At 47.2% G+C, this 18,431-nt stretch overlaps 1 protein-coding gene across 3 annotated transcripts in view; it reads right to left on the bottom strand.

The window, feature by feature from the left end:
- LOC138528751 (von Willebrand factor A domain-containing protein 5A-like) overlaps positions 1-18,431 on the bottom strand; it is an 880,743-nt gene that overhangs the window by 577,205 nt on the left and 285,107 nt on the right. For all 3 annotated transcript variants that reach the window (XM_069640621.1, XM_069640622.1, XM_069640620.1), the window contains exon 9: positions 7,701-7,845. In XM_069640621.1, the coding sequence (XP_069496722.1) occupies positions 7,701-7,845 (145 nt within the window). The remainder of the gene's footprint in view (positions 1-7,700; positions 7,846-18,431) is intronic.

The following is an 18,431-nucleotide window of genomic DNA, read 5'->3' as shown; positions in this document are numbered from 1 at the left end:
TTTATATATGTTTCTACTGCGATGTCTGCGGACACCGGCCGATGTCTGCAACAGGGCGGGCGTTTACAAAAATCTGACGGACTTCACGATTTTTCCCTTCCAATCAGTTGGTGCATCCGATGTCCGCGGACATCACGTCACCCTCTGGACCAATCGGTGGCCTGTTCGCAGACCGAACAGGGAAATGGGTCAGCGCACCAAACCCAGATATCACACATTTTTTTCGACCAACTTTTTGGTTGTTTTAAAAAAAAAAACTGGATGGATTTCTACCAAATTTACAAAAGCACACTTACAGGACCAAGCCATCGCTCTTGCCGCAAATTTGGTGAAAATCTGTCCAGTGGTTTGGCCTGTAGGCTTGAGCAAAGTATTTTTCCATTCAGTCTATGGAAAAGAAATGTATTTTGGGAACACCCCTATAACTTTGCCCCCCTTGATGAAACCTCACCAAACCTGACAGAAAAATTCAGAGCGGGCCATGTACTTTTTTTTACGTTTGGTGAGGATTCGTCCAGGGGGCGCGAAGTTATAAGCTACCCAAAACATGCTCTTCCTATGAGTTGAGCAACTTAACCATAACTACCCGGTTGCTACCGCAGGCCATGTAATATCCGTATTTTGAGTGAAGAACGAGCTATTTTCATCGGTTATTATAACAATTAGTCTACGTGTGATTTATTGCCTATGAGACTTGTTTTGCCAAGGGCTGGTGAAAGTAAGTATAAGGGTTCTCCTCATTTGGCCAAGCAAAAGCAAAACACGGGCGCAGCCACAAGCACGGTCTCCTCTTACTTGTGATAAAGCATTGACCGATGATGAACGCCGCCATATGTAAATTAAAAAAGGGAAACAATTCCAAGCGTCTAGGACCTAATCCGTAGTTAGGTTTGTCCCCCTCAAAATGCCCTTTAGTTTCAGCAAGTTCGTTTCATTGCAGCCCCCTGAGAGCAACTAGCTGTGCAGTGCTTGCAGTCCAGAGTGCCTTAAGTATTCTTGGCCTCGCTTCGTGTAAGGCTTCATTTGCCTCTTCCTCGGTTGTCTTCTCCTTCCTTTTCACAGGGTCCTATCCTCTCCCTGTCCATCCATTCTTGCACTTACTCCGGGAGGTCAAAGAACCAGGACTTATTTTTATGTACGACTTTAAGCCTTGCTGGGTAAATCAGCATGTATTTCAGTCCAGCTATGCAGAGCCTAATCTTAGCTGCTGAAGATTGTGCCCTGTTCTTCTGCACTTGAAACGTATAATCCGGGTAGACAGCCAGATCTGCCGAGGCCCTCTCAGCTCCCCACCTTGCCTAGAATAGGCAAGCATTTCCTACCTGTCCTTATAATTCAGGACTTTAGCAATGATCGGTCGCAGGGCGCCACATGGGTGAGGTTTCCGGGCCCAATTTCCTAGAGTAGCATGTATTCTATGTATGGTGTCGGGTCTGCCCCTTCTTCCCCCTCCGGCAGGTCTACTATGCGACTATTGTTTCTTCGGGCCGTCCCTCAGCTTATTCCACTCTGTTCTCCAAGAGGCTGACCTTCTGCTCCAGAACATTGATGTCCTCATGCGTATCTCGGATCCCTCACAAATTCTCCTTCACTTGCGACTCTAGCATGGTAGTGTGCTCTGACAAACCTCGTACGTCCTGGCACAGCAATCCAACATTTATTTGCACCGCTTCAATCTGTGGCCTCAATGAGGACTTTAGATCCACTATTGCTAGCATCACTTGGTTGTGCAACTCTATGGCACCCCCTTCTTTCTCCTGCGCTGGTTGCATGCTTCCCCAGGGTGCATGCTGCTTGGTTTGGCAAATCTGTCCGAGGTTGGTTGGTTCGCTTTTGGTTGATTTGGGAGGCATCCAGACAAACTACCCCTCATCCAGGTGGCCACCGATGCTTCCTGCTTGATTAGCATTCTCATGCAAGTCCTTAAATATATAATATCCAAAGCGCCGTACCTGTGAGCTCAGACAATGTAATATGGGGCCCTAGTGCAGTTATCCCCCTAGGCAGGCTTGTCGTATGTGATTCCCTCACAGGGGTCTGGCGTGGGCCTACGGGCTCTTGTGGGTCCCTTGTATTCAATGCTTTGTGCTCCTGAGCTGCACACCCTGTGTGACTGTCTCAGGGGCTTAGCCATCAGATCTGTGTCAGGTATGCTACGGTAACTGTTGGGGTATCATCACTTTTAAATAGCTGCCTTCAGCGAACCGCCTATCTTGACCTCTTTGGCCGTTTATCACTGAAAGCAGCAAGTGCCGCTCTGTACATTGCACCTGTTCAGTCCAGGGTGCCCTATGTGTCCCTGTCATGGCTGCCACCGTGAGGGAAATTGTGGTTGCTTCTCCTGGCTGCTTTGGCAGGGGCTGTGTTTTAGTTTCACCACGGGTTCTTAGGATTGCCTTACTTGTAGCAATGACTCTCAGGCGGTCTCTCACCTCCCCCTCTGGCCGTTGCAGACCTAGTTTAGCGAGGATCGTATCCGTGGTTTCACAGCCTGGCCTGGGTTCATGTGGTCACCCCTTTTGCAGGTGTCCCCTTCAGGCGGCCTGTTTACTTATTCTTCTGGTGGTCGCATGCTCTGTATGGCAGAGGCCCACTTCTTAATTTCACCGTCCGGCCCAGTTTCCCTCGTTTAGCTCTCTAGGCTGTTTCCCCTTGTGCGTGTACCCCCAACAGGATAAGGTAATATGCTGCAGAGCTCTTGCAGCCTTACTGCACGTCTTCGGAGGTGCGTTTACCGGCCCTTTGTACCCCCGCGTTGGCTAGGTGAACCGACTTGTGGGTTTCTCTATGCTCAGGGCCCGGGAGGGGGATCAATCACTCTGGGAGGGGGGCATGCGCAGCACTTGCCTTGTTTTAGCTGCAGCGTCTTTGTGTCTCGGATGATCCACTGCCGTCCCTCCTCCTGCGTCTCCAGCGTTCCTTTCCCTTGTGCACTCGATCCCAGTGACCGTTGTTGCCACCTCATCTCCCGTTCATTCGCTGCCTGAGTTCCTCTGACTTCTCGGTGTCTGTAATCATTCCGCTCTCTACCGCAGTTTTCGCATCTATGTCAGTGCCATTTTCATTACTGGCGCTGACAGTGGCCTCTTCATTCCGTACCTCATATCTCACCGATAACCAACCTTGTTATATTGTCGGATCTTCCAGGATCAAGCAGCATCAGTCCGAGGTTCCGACCTACTCCATTGGCTGCAAGCCATGCCCCTTAAATTAAACTTGTATATACTTTTCAGAATAGTGCAACACACATTCAAAATAAGTAAGAACTTTTGTAACTGTTCACTCTCAGAGTTACAGTTACTAACCAACTTCCTTTACAAGTAAGTAACTTTTGAACACTTGTTTTTCTTTTCAAGGCAGAATCCTGGTCTTATCCAGTCCTTCCCTTATTCTATAGCATGAGTTTACTCAGAGGCAGAAGAGGGGCCCTAGTGGTCTACGTGCCAGCTGTAGGCAGGGTGAGTTAGGGTTCAGTTGCAGGCAAAGTCAAAGTTTCAGAGGAAGACTGTCTCAAACAAGTAAGTATTTCACTTTCAAGTTAGTTGAGGGTCCAGGGACCTCAGAGAAGACACCCTATGATAATTACGTAGTGGGTCTGGGTGAACTGGATAAGTTGCCTCCAAATCACAGAATAAAAACAAAGCTATACAGAAAACACAAAGGCTTAAGGTAGATAAATACCCCAGCCAACACAGTGCCTCAACAGAAGAAGAGTTGCAGCACGAAGACTTCAGGAACTGCAGTCAAAAACGTGGTCGATGGATTCCTTTGTCAAGAAGACAGGACTTTGGAAGGACCTTTGCAGCAGGGATCACGGAAGACTGATCCAGGCAAGAGTTTCCTCGTGGCTGGATGCAGCTCTGGATTTGGCGCTTGTTCAGGAGCACAGAAGACACAATATCGCTGGTCGGATTTATGTCATTTGCAAGGTCCAGCACTCTGGTGAGGGCACTTTTTGGACTGGTATTGTGCCTCTGGAGAACCGCCAGGATGCCCCCGAAGTTTCAGCGAGATTCGGAAGACTGTGCACCGCACAATGGTTTGAGGTCCCATTATTGCAGCCCCGTGAGGTCGCAGCACAACGTGGGATGGCTCATCGTTTTTGGAAGGAAGGGCTACAGCAGGCTCCAGGTACACAGCAGGCTCTCCGGTTGCTGGAAATCGTCTCAGCTACGGTTTCTTTATTTTCCTCTTTGGTTCCAGTGGTCGACTACCTCTTCAGCTTCCAGGATCCAGGATCAGATTTTTATGCAGGAACCCAGCCAATCAAACAGCCATGCAACCTTCAAACTTGGGGGGTTGGCACTCCTTTCAGGACAGCCAGCCTTCCAGTTTGGGATTCTCACAGTCAGGCTGGAAGACAAAGGGCTGCAAAGTTTTGGACTCCTCCCTCGCTTCCTGCCATCACAGAATCTGGAGCCTGGGCGGGGAGTCTGCCGAAATACAAATCACACAAAGGAATTTCCCACCCTGGATGTCGGGCGAAGGAACAAGAAAGGACAAGAAACGCTAAAATGGCGAAAAAGAAGACATGCCATTTTGGTAAAATGAGCAACCATGGGTGCCTTTACCGGGGCTGTGTAAACAACTTGCGGTAAAGGTGCATTGAATTAATAAAAAAAGGTTCACTGCCACCAGCCATTAAAGGCAAGTTTGTCCTTGTAACATAAATGTTACATTTTGAATGAGGAAGGGGATACTCACTATATCCCCAGCACTCCACATAAGGTGGGGGTGTTGGTCTCACCTAATAAAATGTAAAAGGGATCCAAAGATCCTTTCTACCCTTGGGAACTGTATTTCTCACAAGGTTAGTGAGAGAAAGTGACAAGGAGAGACCCTAGGGCAACCCAGCAACAATAGGCACTTATTGCCAACAATATGCCAAAGAGGATAACTTTTAAAAGACACTATTGAGAGTCTTAAAAATGGCACCCATTAAAAGAGTAAAATACTCTTCAGTGTGGAAAAAGATTCCCACTCACTGAGGTATAGAGAAATATAATCTACCTGTTCAGTAAAAGGTTCTGGGGTTGACAGTCCAGGAAGATTTATCATTGATATGACAATCTTACTCAACAATTACCAATGCACATTCTCTAGGTCTCTTGTAAGCTATTCATGCACACTGGATGATCACTGGCTGTGGATCACTGCATGCTTATACACTCCCTGTGGAACCATTTTGGCCTCCACCTTCTCCCTTGTGCCCCCTGCATACTTTTCTATGCCCTTGACACTTTCCATTCTCCTGTTGTGCACACTCATATCTGTAATTAACTGCTTAATGTCTATTGAAACATATAGTGACTCTGTTACCATTCTTGGTCACACTATACTTTCTGTTCATTCTCAATGCATATTAAGCCCAGGCATACTTAGCGCACACTCCCAAATTCTGACCCAAACTTCCCAGAATTGATTGTCTTCTGCTTTTTTCTTCACCTTGCTCCTTGCTCACCTGATTCCTCTGTCTCTACTTCTAAGCCACACCACCCACTTTCAGAACCCACTGGCTTTCACCAACAATATGCCCAATACAGCTGTTTTTACTCCTTCAAACCCTTGCACATTCAAAGCCTGCTTTCCCCCCAAAGCTTGCTTGTTCGTCAGCTCATGTTTGTTGGCTACCCGATCTTGCTCTCTACAAAGCAAATCTTACCCAGCACACACTTTCCAGGTTTCCTTCTACCCTTAATAGTAGTCACTTCTTTCTCCTACCAGTGTTCATGTTCGACCTCTATCACCAGATCATTCCGGGTACTTAGTCCCCAAAAAGCAGGGCCTCGCTTCAGTAATCATTCTTCCCAAAGTACTCTTCCATTCCACGGTACTCTATTCCTCCCCCTTATTCTCTCCATCTCCTAATTGCTATTTCTACCCGAGGAGTTAAACTAATGCTTGCTCCCTCAGCACTTGCTCTGATTGGGATCAGTCACCCTATAGCATTCATTATTCAAAAGTGTTTGTGATTTCCAGCACACCCCCTCTCCCAGCATTCTTCATATCTTTGCCTCTACGTGCACATTCAACACAGAGCTCTTGTCCCAAATGCTTTTGATACCCAGTACACTTTCCCCTTTCGCCTATTCAACTCCCTCACGCATGAACTCTCATCACCCTAGCATATTTATATTTGAGCTTGATATCCATTCTACTGCTTGCTATACACACATGATAAACCTCTGCCAGGCCTCCTTTTCTGTTTGTCATTTTCTCTTCTCTAGTGTTCCCTTTATCACATGCAGCTTGCCCTCTCTCCCCAACATTGACTCACCCCTGATGCTTGCTTTTAATATAGTACTAATCCAAGAGACTTGTTCACTATCCCACTTACAGATTACTCCCTCCTCCCCAGAGCTCTCTATACCTCATCTGCACTCTAGCTCCTGCTCTCTCAGTCTACTATGTGATGAATCACTGAACTCCAGCCTAAGATCGCCTCTCATGTGGCATGGGGAAGGCAGACGCTACGTGATCCTAACCCTGAGGGTGGTATCATGAGGGAGGATCACATGAGAGGAGATAGCTGTCAGGGGAAAGTGGGGACTCCTTTGGGAGGGATGCAGTTATCTTCTTGTGAGGATGAGAGTCCTGTAATCCCCAAATATATGTTGCATGCTGTCATTGCCAAAGTCCCTCTCACGAGGAAACTCATAGAACCCTCTGTGAAAGTTTACCTTGGTAGATTAAGTTATTTACTTTGGAAGTTCCTGAATTAGATAGAGCACCCTCCGGTGGTCATGCTTTTTACAATGGTTTGTTGAACTGAAGACAGCCAATCATTCCTTAGAGACTTGTGTTATATGCATTCATGCGAGGGCCAGATTCTTTTTGCACATTAGGTCATCTTTCTTTAGTTTTAGTTTCCTAGGCCGTTAAATCCTCGTTGGGATAGGCATTTATCTCGCCCCTATTGAATTTTAATAAGTGGAAAATGTTGAGAAAACTATACCTGTGTCCATATTGCATTCTGGCCCCTCAACTCACAGCATCTTACTCCCAATATTTTGTCAAAGCTTTGGTTTTACATTCCTACATTTATTTTTTCATTCAAATCCACCATCTATCACTACTTTGAAATTGCCTTCTCATCCCATTGCACACACACCCGCCAGCAATCTATCACTCTCACACACACACACATTGGTTTTCCTTTCCATTGGTTCTCTTCTCTAGCTCCAATTTGTCCCTGGTATCTATCTCCCACAACTTGAGCACTGCATTTCCCCTTCTTACCATCTCTAGACGGGACGCCACAATCATGTTCCAGTGCTTTCATTCTCTTGATCAATTGAACACAATTTCTCATCACTCTATATCCCCACATTTTTTCATTCCCTGTTTCTCTCTGTTGCTCCAGCTCTATACGTCATATTCTTCCTTATCCATCCTAAGTGACCCAGATCTTGCCAGTGCTCCTTTTCTCACAAACATACTTTATTTTTTAGGGGTTCCCCCCAAATTCCCTGTCCCACGTCTATTTTTAACTGTTCCCGACCACCCCTACCCCTTATCTGCACCCCCCCCAAAACCCCTCACCACAAAATTTCAATTAATTTTTTCAGCAAAAGGTTTTTGTAAAAACACCCACTAAATAACAGCTGTCGATGAAAAAACATTGTACCCCCCATTCTCACTCACTCACACTTTATACTATTTAATTCTCCCCTGCGCTCAGTTACCCCATTCACTTTTACCTGTCGGGGGTGTCCTGGTTTTTCAGCTTGCTTGTAAATATGCTGCAGTGGCTCCATGATTTCAGTGCCTCCAAAATCGGATGCCATAGATTTGACTTTCTCTAGGGCAGAGTCCATGGATTCCTGGGTGTACTCCACACTCTCACTGCAGGGAGATAATCACACGAGACAAGTCACATGCATTGCAGAGAAGGAATTAAGAATTGACAGCTGCGCACAGCTCACATTCCTCCTTAACTCCACAAATATTAGACAACTATACATCTTCAACTCCAAGTGCCGTCTCTCACTCTTCCATAAATGAAACTTCATGTTTCACAATAATAGCCCCTATGCCTCTTTCCAGTACCCGTATTGCCCTCTCGCTTCCATTCAAGTTCCTAAATCTTTCAATCACATATAGTCATCCCTTCACCTAACAGCATTTAGGCCTTGGTATTTACTTAGGGTGAGGAGTAGAATCTTTTCTCAAATGTCTATGTTCCATAGTAGACATGGTCCTGGTGCGAAGCCTACATCCTTTTTTTTTACCAGATACACCCATTGTGTTCCCAAGAAACATCCATCCTTTCATCTCAGCAGTTTAAGAAAATGTTGCTTCATTCAAGTGGCACTCCACACTACCAAAGCTGCCACCTTGCTACATGGAAAGAGGCCCATGGCCGAACCAAAAAATGCAAAATGCTGGTGTGCAGTTTTTTGGGCCACAGTGGCCCAATTTGTGGGCCAATGTGGCACAGTTTGATGAGTTACTTCACTATGCAGCTAGTAGTTTTGACCAGTGTTGCTGAATACATATTCTTTAAAATTTGCATCACGTTTTATCTTAAAACTCCCCATTGGGAACTATTCAAACAGTGTCACAAAATGAATGAATAGCCATTTGCAACTGTGGGCCACGTTTCCATTGGTGCCCGACCCTGGTGGTGCCACTTCCATGCTTGACACACAACACAGGCTGAGGCATAATAAAGATAGCCAGGCTCAGACACCACAGTAAGGCATCTGTCACAAACACCTGTACAGCTCAATACTCCATCAGGGGGCTAAAGCATAAATGGCCCCACTGTGCACCTATTATCCAATATATTTTACCACAACCGCGAACCCAGGATCACTTCAGCATACTCCATTGTCCAAGGAGAAACCTTAACCGGAAGTTAACTGCCTGTCAGCAGAGACTATTTTCTAACTGTGTCTTTAAGCAATGTTACCTCCCAAGAGGAGGTGTTTTTCAAACTACTTGAGAAACATCTGGCTCCCCATAAAACTGATAATGGAGGTTTTTAGCTCAATACATACTATAGGTAAACATTACAGTAAAAATACTAAAAGGCAAAACATTAAAACTATATTTTAGATCCACTACCTAGCAGGTGGAACAATACATAGAGACAAGGGGTGGGAATAGTAGGGAACCAAAAATTAAAAAACAGTTATAAAAGTTAAACAGGATACAAATGAATACACTAAAAGTCACAGTATTTTCTAGACATTTGGGAACCGGAATTTGGAAAATACAAATGTACATCTCAGTCAATATAGGACAGGGGGGGAACATCTCTAATACACAGCCAAAGGGATCCCAAAGTTAGGATACATTTTAGACTAATCGCTCCAACCTTGAACTTCAGGAAAAAAAATAGATACGGTGTCACTTGTAAAATTTACATTGAGATCAGGCAATCACAGCAAATATATGTAACACAAAAATTATATTTCAAAACTACACACTCTCAATGTCTTTAAATCAGTAGATCCCCATTTGGGATGGCGCACAGACAATTCCTAAATAACTCGGACACTGTGGACATTGACATATCACTAGTACATTTAGAGCAATACTGAGTTTAGTGTCAAAAGGAAAAGAGGAGGGAATAAAACAATGGTTAACAAATATTCTTAAGCATGTAAGTACTTTATGAGCCCTACAATGCAAAGTAAATTAACCCTTTCCTGTGGGAAAGGTAAAGCACAAAGTCAGAGGTAAGAAAGGTCTTTCAGGGATCCAGGACAGCCAATGTTAGTTGAGCAAAAGTCTAGGTGAGCTGAAGCACTTCTTGCAGGTAGGGAAAAGTATTGCACAATGTTTTAGAAGTCACTATGGGGCTACAAGCAGGGAGGCCTGTGAGGGCCAAAGCTGCAAGCAACTCTGCAAAAGCTGTCCAGTCACTTTCATGTTGTCCTTGTCTTTATGTAATGCGCCCTGATGCCTGCAGGCTTCGGAGCTATAGAAATAAATAAAATAAATAAAAGCAACCAAGACAAGTCTCAACTGAGAACTAGCAAGGCTACACAACAAGAGGTAGGTCCCCTTAGTTTTACAGTACCTTTGGTTAGAAGAAATTGGTTCCAGCTTGCTTATGTCCTTGTGTAGGTCTGCAGAGCCTGTTGTTCCTGGGCCTCAGTTGTGCGGACAAGAGGGAGGACGTCTGGGGATTCCTGCACTACGAATGGAAGGTCGGCGGTAGCAATGAGCTAGCTTCAGATCAGCAGCACTTCGCGGTTTCAGCTCCTCGTGGCTCTCGCAAACAGCTTGTGGCCCTGCATTTAATTCTTCTTTTCTACAAAGACTTCTAAAACATTGTGCAAGACTTTTACCTACCTACAAGAAGTGCTTCAGCTCACCTAGACTTTTGCCCAATTGACTTTGGCCTAGACTGGCTTCCTGAATGACTCTTCTTCCCTCCGACCTTATGTTTTGTCTTCCTTCCAGGAAGGGGTTAACTAACTTGCATTGGGGGTTTCTAAAAGTACTTACCTGCTTCAGAATATTTGTGTGATATCTTGTTCAGTTCTAAATATCCTTTTCTTTTGCAAACTTTTAAGTCTGATTCTAAATGCAAACTGTGCTATATTAATGTCCTAAGTGTCCTAGTTACTAAAGTCACCTCAGGGTTAGGAAGTGTTTGTGTGCAATCCCAAAAGGGTACTTACTGATTTAGAAATATTAAGAGTGTGGATTTTGGAGTGTATTTGTGTGTTACTATTATATTGCCCCCTTCTGAAGAAGGCCTACTCTAACTGACTTAAATAAATTAATAATTGTTTAATCAAGAAACCTTGTGTGTAAGAGTTTCTTTGAATACTTGTCACTGTGAATATCTGTGTAACTCCCCTACAGCTCACATTGACCCCTCTTGAGATAAGCCTCGCTGCTCAACACGCTACCAACCTGTGTAGTACAGACTTATACCAGAGGTTGAGATCCTATTGCCAGGTGGTCAGGGTTGTTATAGTGCACCCAAAGGGTACTGCATACAATCTTGCCGAACAGATGCCATATTGTTCCAGTGTGCAAAATCATGGTGGTGTTGGCAATGGTAGACAATGTGAGAAGCTCAAAAACCCTTGACATGTATAGAGTCTATTGGGGCAAGCATCACTGGTGAATTGGCAGGTTTTTTAGGTGAGAATTACATATTACTGTAGATCCTGACAGTGTAATAGACGCATCAAATTCACCATGAAATGGGATTTCCAATCTACTGATTGTTTGGATTTGCATAAATACAGGTCTGGCGGCATCTTGGAAACTGAGTTATACCGGAAAGTGACTGACAGCATATTAGTAATTTACATCATTGAATGCCACTGTGGTTTGCTATATGTTGGAAAAACCATCAGAGTAATCAAACAACGGATCTCGGAACATCGATCGTGCATAAAGAATGAGGTTGTAGTTAAGCCTTTAGTGGAACACTATACCGCAAAGAAACACACCAACATAAATTTGAAATGGTTTGTTTCACACAAGATGGCCCCACAAAAAAGAGGGACGATGTGAATGAACAAGTTCCTTTCTTCCTGGTAACGTTCTTTCGATGGGATGTTCCAACAACGTATTTCACATCTATGACAGGTAATCACCACAGCTGTGCTGCTTCTGAAAATGTTCTGCGCCCTGCGTCTATGACGTCGATACGCTGTCCTCGAGGGCCTCCGTCGAGCCGATGTCACCGGATGTTATAAGTAGGACGCACGACACCCGTAGCCTCAGTTGTAGTTTTTTCCCAGAACGTGTGGCACCAATCTTCTGCCAGAATAACCACAGAAAGCCTTGCGGAAACAGAAGCTGCAATCGCATAAGAAATTCTGTAGAGGGGCGGGTAGGGAGGGAGCGATGTGGAATATGTCGTCGGAACATTCCATCGAAAGAACGTTACCAGGTAAGAAAGTAACTTGTTCTTCGAGGGGATTGGTTCCTCTGACGTATTCCACATCTATGACAGACTCCCAAAGCAGTACCAACGTATGGAGGTGGGAAAAGAATTTAGAATTTTAGAATGCCCAATTAAATTGCAGAATAAAGGATCGCCTTGCCAAAGGCCAAATCTTGCCCATGGATAGAATCCAGGGAGTAGTGTTTGACAAAAGTATGAACAGAGGCCCATGTGGCTGCTTCACAAATGTTACGAATGGGAACACCCCTCTGCAGCGCAGTAGAGGCAGCCACACCCCTAGTAGAATGGGCTTGCAAGCCTACCGGAGGGTCCGTACCCGCCAAGTGGTAACATTCAGAAATTGTCAAGATAATCCATCTAGATAAAGTCTATTTAGTAACAGCTTGTCCCAAACGCCTTCCAGCGTATCCTATAAAGAGATGATCGTCCACTCTGACCCGGGACATGCATGAGATGTAGAAACTTAAAGCTCTCCTAGGATCCAACCTATGGAGCCTCTCCTCTTCCTTACTAGGATGCGGAGGAGGATAGAACGCCGGAAGAATGACCTTCTGGCTTAAATGAAATTCCGACACAACTTTCGGAAGAAAAGAAGGACAAACCCTAAGGACAACCCTGTCCTTATGGAACACTGTGAAGGGTGGCTTAATGGATAGTGCCTGCAACTCACTCACTCTGCGAGCGGAAGTGACCGCAACTAAAAATACAGTTTTCAAGGTCAACAGTCTCAAAGGACAAGAATGTAAAGGCTCAAACGGAGCTCCCATTAGGAATTTTAGAACCAGGTTCAAATCCCAACCGGGCACCTGGAAAGGTGACGGTGGGAACACATTAGTGAGCCCTTTCAGAAACTGAGAAATCAAAGGAATCTTAAAATAAGAACACTCCTCAGACGAGCGCTCAAATATGGACAGCGCCGCCAGGTAACCTTTAATGGTACCCACTTGCAGGCCCTTGTGGGCTAATAAAGCAAAAAACGACAGAACCACAGGAATGGCACATGAAAAAGGATTCACATTCATAATCCTGCACCAGTCGTAGAACTTTCTCCAACGGCAACAGTACAGGGACTTTGTTGCGGGCCTTCTGGCCAAAAGCAACACCTCCATCACGTCTTCAGGGAGGTCCCAATCATTATAACTTAACCTTGCAGAAGCCAAGCATGAAGGTTGAGGGACTTGACCTCTGGATGGAGAACCTGACCCCCCCCCTCCCGTGAGAGCAGATTGTCTCGGTAGGGAAGACGGCGTGGATGGCAGATGGACATGTCGAGAAAGTCCAGGTACCACGTTATCCTGGCCCATGCTGGAGCAGCGAGGATCATTCGGGAACCGAACCTCGTAACCTCTGCAGCACTTGCGGAATGACGGGGACTGGAGGAAACGTGTACAGCAGTGGGAAGGACCATTCCACTATGAACGCGTCCCCTAAGGCTGCTCTTGGAGTAAATTCCCACGAGCAGAATCTTTCGCACTTCCGGTTGACACTGATGGCAAAGAGATCCACTTGTGGGGTTCCCCAAAGGGCGAAGATCTCCAGGAGAATTTCCTGAGCCAGCTCCCACTTGAGAGACCGTGCCTCTGCCTGCTCAGAGCGTCCGCCGCCACGTTTTCGTCTCCGGCCAGATGAACTGCCGAGATCGAAATTTCCTGCTGGATGGTCCAAAACCAGAGCTGCATCGCCTCGCTGCACAGGAGGAGAGACCCTGCCCCCCCCCTTTTTGTTGAGGTAGTGCATGGCCACTGTGTTGTCCGTCAGAATCAGGACATTCTTCCCCCGCCCAGATGGCAGAAAAGCCTTCAGGGCTAGCCTGATGGCCATCAGCTCCAACAGATTGATATGGAGTCTGGACTCCGACGGAGACCAATGACAGCTGACTGTCAAATCGTTGGCATGAGCTCCCTATCCCATGAGGGACGCGTCCATCACGATCGTTACCTCCGGCCAGGGCAGCCAAAATGGAGCCCACTTCATCAGATTGCCTTTGACGGCCCACCACAGAAGATCCTGGGCGACCGAGGGTGGCACCTGAACGGGGTCCAACATCCTGCCGGAGGACGGCGACCACTGGAGCTTGAGAGCCCATTGCAGAGATCTCATCCGCAACCTGGCCTCTGGCACCAGAAGAATTCAGGATGCCATGAGATCAAGCAACCTCAAGAACTCGAACGCCGGGAGACTCTGGGCATGTTCAAACTCATCATCTGCAGAATGTGATGAGCCCTCATCTGGGGAGGCGAACACTGTCCCAGGGATGTGTCGAGCACTGCTCCGATGTACTGGAGCCGCTGGGTATGTGTCAAGTTGGACTTTAAGTTGAGGCAGAAGCCCAGCTTGCGAAGGGAGTGGCAGGTGACTGACAGATGATCCAGGACTTGCTCGGGAGAGCGCGCCCTGATCAACCAATCGTTCAGGTAGGGGTAGACGTGAATCCCCCCTTTCCTACGATACACTGCCACCACCACCATGAGCTAGGTGAAGACCCTTGGGGCGGAGGTCAATCCGAACTGCAGGACCCGAAACTGAAAATGCGAGTCGCCAACCGCGAACCTCAGGTACTTCTTGTGCTTGGGATGAATCAGCACATGAAAATAAGCGTCCTTGAGGTCGAGAGACACCAACCAGTCCTGAAGTTGAAGGGCCTGGAAGACTTGAGAGAGAGTAACCATCTTGAACTTGTCCTTCCTGAGGAGTTTGTTCAAACCACACAAGTCCATGATGGGTCTCAATCCCCAGTCTTTTTTCAGGATCAAAACATTTGGGAAATACCATCCCTTGTTCCTTTCCGCTACAGGCACCAGTTCTATGGCGCCTTTCTCCAGCAGGGATTTGATTTCCTGCGCAAGGAGCAGATCCGGACTCTTCAAAGAGAGATTCCCTGGTGGATTGTCGTGAGGCCTCTGCCGGAAAGGAATACCGAAGCCGTGGGTTATGATCTCCAGAACCCACACATCTGAAGTAATGGCACACCATTCTACAAGTTGCTGCATCAGCCTTCCCCCAACCGGCGAACCATGGGACATGGCCTCATGACTGAGCTGAAGCGGCTGCGGCAGTGCCTGAGGGCAAAGAGGCAACTGCCCGAGCGGCCTTGGCACCTCGAGTACCTTGTTTTCCACCTCTGGTACTCCTACGGTGGCCCCTTTGACTTGCAGCTCCCCTCGACCTACCAAAGGAAGAGTAGTATCGAAAGGAACCTCCCCTCCATTGCTGTCCCCTAGGACGAAAAGGCAAAGGTTGGCGAACTGCAGCGCTCAACGACTTTTCTGCAGCTTTGGAGGTCTGCAACCTCTCAAGGCTCTCGTCAGCCTTACTGCCAAAAAGATGCTCACCATCAAAGGGCATGTTGAGAAGCCGGGCTTGTATGTCAGGAGCAAACCCCGACTTCCGCAACCATGCAAATCTGTGCATTACAGTGCTCGCCGCCATGGACCGGCTGACACAATCCGCCATGTCCAGACCCGACTGAACGGATTCACACATGGCATCCTTGCCATCCTGAACGAGAGCAAGAAAACCATCCCTTTCCTCCCCTTCGGGAATATGTTCAACCGCCAAAGACAAACAATTCCACAGAGTGCGAGTGAAATGTGCTAAGGCACACACAGAGTTGGTTGCCTGTAAAGCCATACCCCCTGAAGAAAACATGTTCTTCTCCCAGCCATCAAAACGCTTGTCGTCCCTATCAGGAGGGATTGTAAAGTACGACGCCTGCTTTGCTGGGGCTGTAGCCGCCTGTACCACCAAAGTCTCCAGAGTGGGGTGCATAGTCAAGTAGCAGGGGTCGCCACTGGATGGACGGTATTTTTCCGGCAAAGACTTGCTCACTGCCGGGAGACTCTCCGGAGCAGTCCAAGCCGCCACCACCCTTCTCTGTAAAGCCATATGAAATGGCAGCACCGTGTCAGTGGGTGGACCTTGGTCATTGATATCCGTGAGGTCATCCTGCAGAAAATCCACTGGTGGCGCAGACCATCCCAAGTACTCTGTCACCCTCGACATGAGCCGCCGGTACGAAGACTCGGCGTACGTGCCAGGATCAGGCCTACCGAACTCAACCTCCGGAGAGGTGTCCAGACCACTGGCGTCGTGCAAAGGCTGATGCAGGTCTTCCAACTGGCTATGACCAGACAAGAGTTCGTCAGGAACCTCATCAGGAACCAAACTTTCATCAGACCCTTCATCCACCTCAGAGATGTAATCCAGAGGCTGGAATAAATCCCTGGATGAGGGCACCGAAAAAGGTTCAAATAAAGGCCTCACTGACTTCAGGGCCTTCCTCTGAGTTTCCACTGATGCACGGGGTACCTCTGGTAAAGCCTCCACAAAAGGCATCGACAGAATCGACGTCGAGCGTGGCACCGATGGCTTCGACACAGGCCTCGGCGCCATTGGCGTCGATGACTTCCTCAGAGGCGGAGCATCAAGAGAGTCCCTCGACAGACATGGCGCTAATGGCGTCAACGTCTTCTTAGAAGACCTCACAGGCTCTACCGGTCTTAAGGACCGGGACCTGGAGCGGGCATGGCTAGAGCAATCCACCTTGTCCGACCGGGACCTCGAAGGTTCCGGTGATCGCGCCGACCGCCCGAGCCCAAAGGTGTGCGAACGGTGGTTCTAGCACATTCCCTGTCATCTTCTTTTCATGGTGTAGATGGAACAGAGCCCTGCGACTGGAAAATTGCCATAATCTCCGTACGAGATGCGTCCCATTCCGCAGGAGAGGGATGCTTGTTGGGACAAGCAACCCGCGGATGGGCGGAATTCTCGGACGAGGACGGGGAAGGTGACCAGTAACGGCGCTTCCGTGAGTGCCTCGAAGAGGCAGAGGAATGGCGGGAACCACGTTGGGACCGAGACCCCACCTGGACTTACGCCAACGATGCAGAGAGTCGCCCCTCGAATCGTCGGTCAAAAGCCCAGCAGATTTCGACTTTTGGGGTTTGGAAACTCTACCTGCAGAAAGCTTCTTCTTCCACTCCCGCAAGGCCGTCGATGTTAACGACTGGCAATCATCACAGTCGTCGGTGGCTTGGTGCTCGCCGAGGCACCAGAGGCAGACATTGTGCGGGTCCGTAGGTGACATCTTGGAACCGCAGTCCTGACACTTCTTGAATCCCAACCGCGGGGTAGAAGAAGACGAAGACATGATATCTTCACAAAATACCACGATCGAAGAACCGATAGAACAGTAGACCGAGGCGTGCCGAGATCTCCGAAGCAAAAACATTCGCAGAAAAAATTGACTGAGGCTACGGGCATCGTGCGTCCTAATTATAACATCCGGTGACGTTGGCTCGACAGAGGCACTCGAGGACAGCGTATCGACGTCATCAATGCAGGATGCAGGCACCGAAAATTTTCTGAAGCAGCACAGCTGTGGTGATTACCTGTCATAGATGTGGACTGCGTCGGAGGAACCAATCCCCTCGAAAAAGGACTTACCTAACTAGAACACCGCTGAGACACAGTAAAAAACAGCCTCAACATCACAGTCGAATGGAAGCATTTCATGGGGATTTAGACTGATCTAAGAACACAGAACCCTACAGAGATTTTTTTCTGTAATACACAGAGAATGTACAAGCCTGGCCACCCTTAATTTTGCAGCTAGGTGGCCCGTCTCTGAATCTATGGTATTGACTGGCTCTAGTGGGATATATGTTACCATCGTGTATAGGTTCTTTCCATGCCTGTTCTTTATGCATTAAGGACTTTAAACTGTATTTAGATTTGCACGAAAACAAACAATACATGATATACTAGCTCTGCAACCCAGAATTGCAACTACTACAGTCATCCCAAAAGTTGCATGTGGTGTAATATCTGTCAAGTCATGTATGAATATGTACACTGTTGGTTCGCTCTCCTATCAAACATCCATCAGGCACTTTTGAGCTCATTGATTCCCACAACACACACAGCATAATGTGTAAGCCTTGGAACCAAGAAGGGTCATCACCTAAACCATACTAAAATCTGACTTGCTTGGAGGGATGCACTAGGATGTAGACCAACTTGCACTAGTCCAACCTTTTGCTTGTTAAATGTCCGTAAAGCACATTGAATGTTACCTTGTGCCATAATACACAAGACTTGGTATATAAAACCTGCCACCTAACCATCCCAAAATCAGGTTTGGCGGATCCTGCTGTCAGGATCTACAGTAATATGTAATTCTGAGGCCTGCCAAAGCACCAGTGATGATAGCCCCAGGACGCTCTATACAGGTCAAGGGTTTTTGAGCTGCTCACATTGTCTAGTGTTGCACACACTGTAACAATACGGTATCCACAGACTACCTGTGATCAGGCAGGTCTGTGAACAGCACTGATCAAACAGGACCATCACACAAACCAGAGCATTGCATAGGCAACAATTACCAACTACAGTTTTTCGATCGAAGCAGTAAAACGGTCTTATTTTATTTTATTGTATTATAGATGTATTAATTCTCTCCTGTACTAATGCTCCAACCTCGGGTTGAAGTTAAAATAATCTCTGCCCGGGGTGCTTTATTGTCAGCACGTCTAAGAGTTTAGATCCG

Source organism: Ambystoma mexicanum, chromosome 7q, assembly GCF_040938575.1.
Source record: "Ambystoma mexicanum isolate Mex_15411 chromosome 7q, UKY_AmexF1_1, whole genome shotgun sequence".
Classification (NCBI taxonomy): Eukaryota; Metazoa; Chordata; class Amphibia; order Caudata; family Ambystomatidae; genus Ambystoma; species Ambystoma mexicanum.
This window is presented reverse-complemented; position numbering and strand designations above follow the sequence as displayed.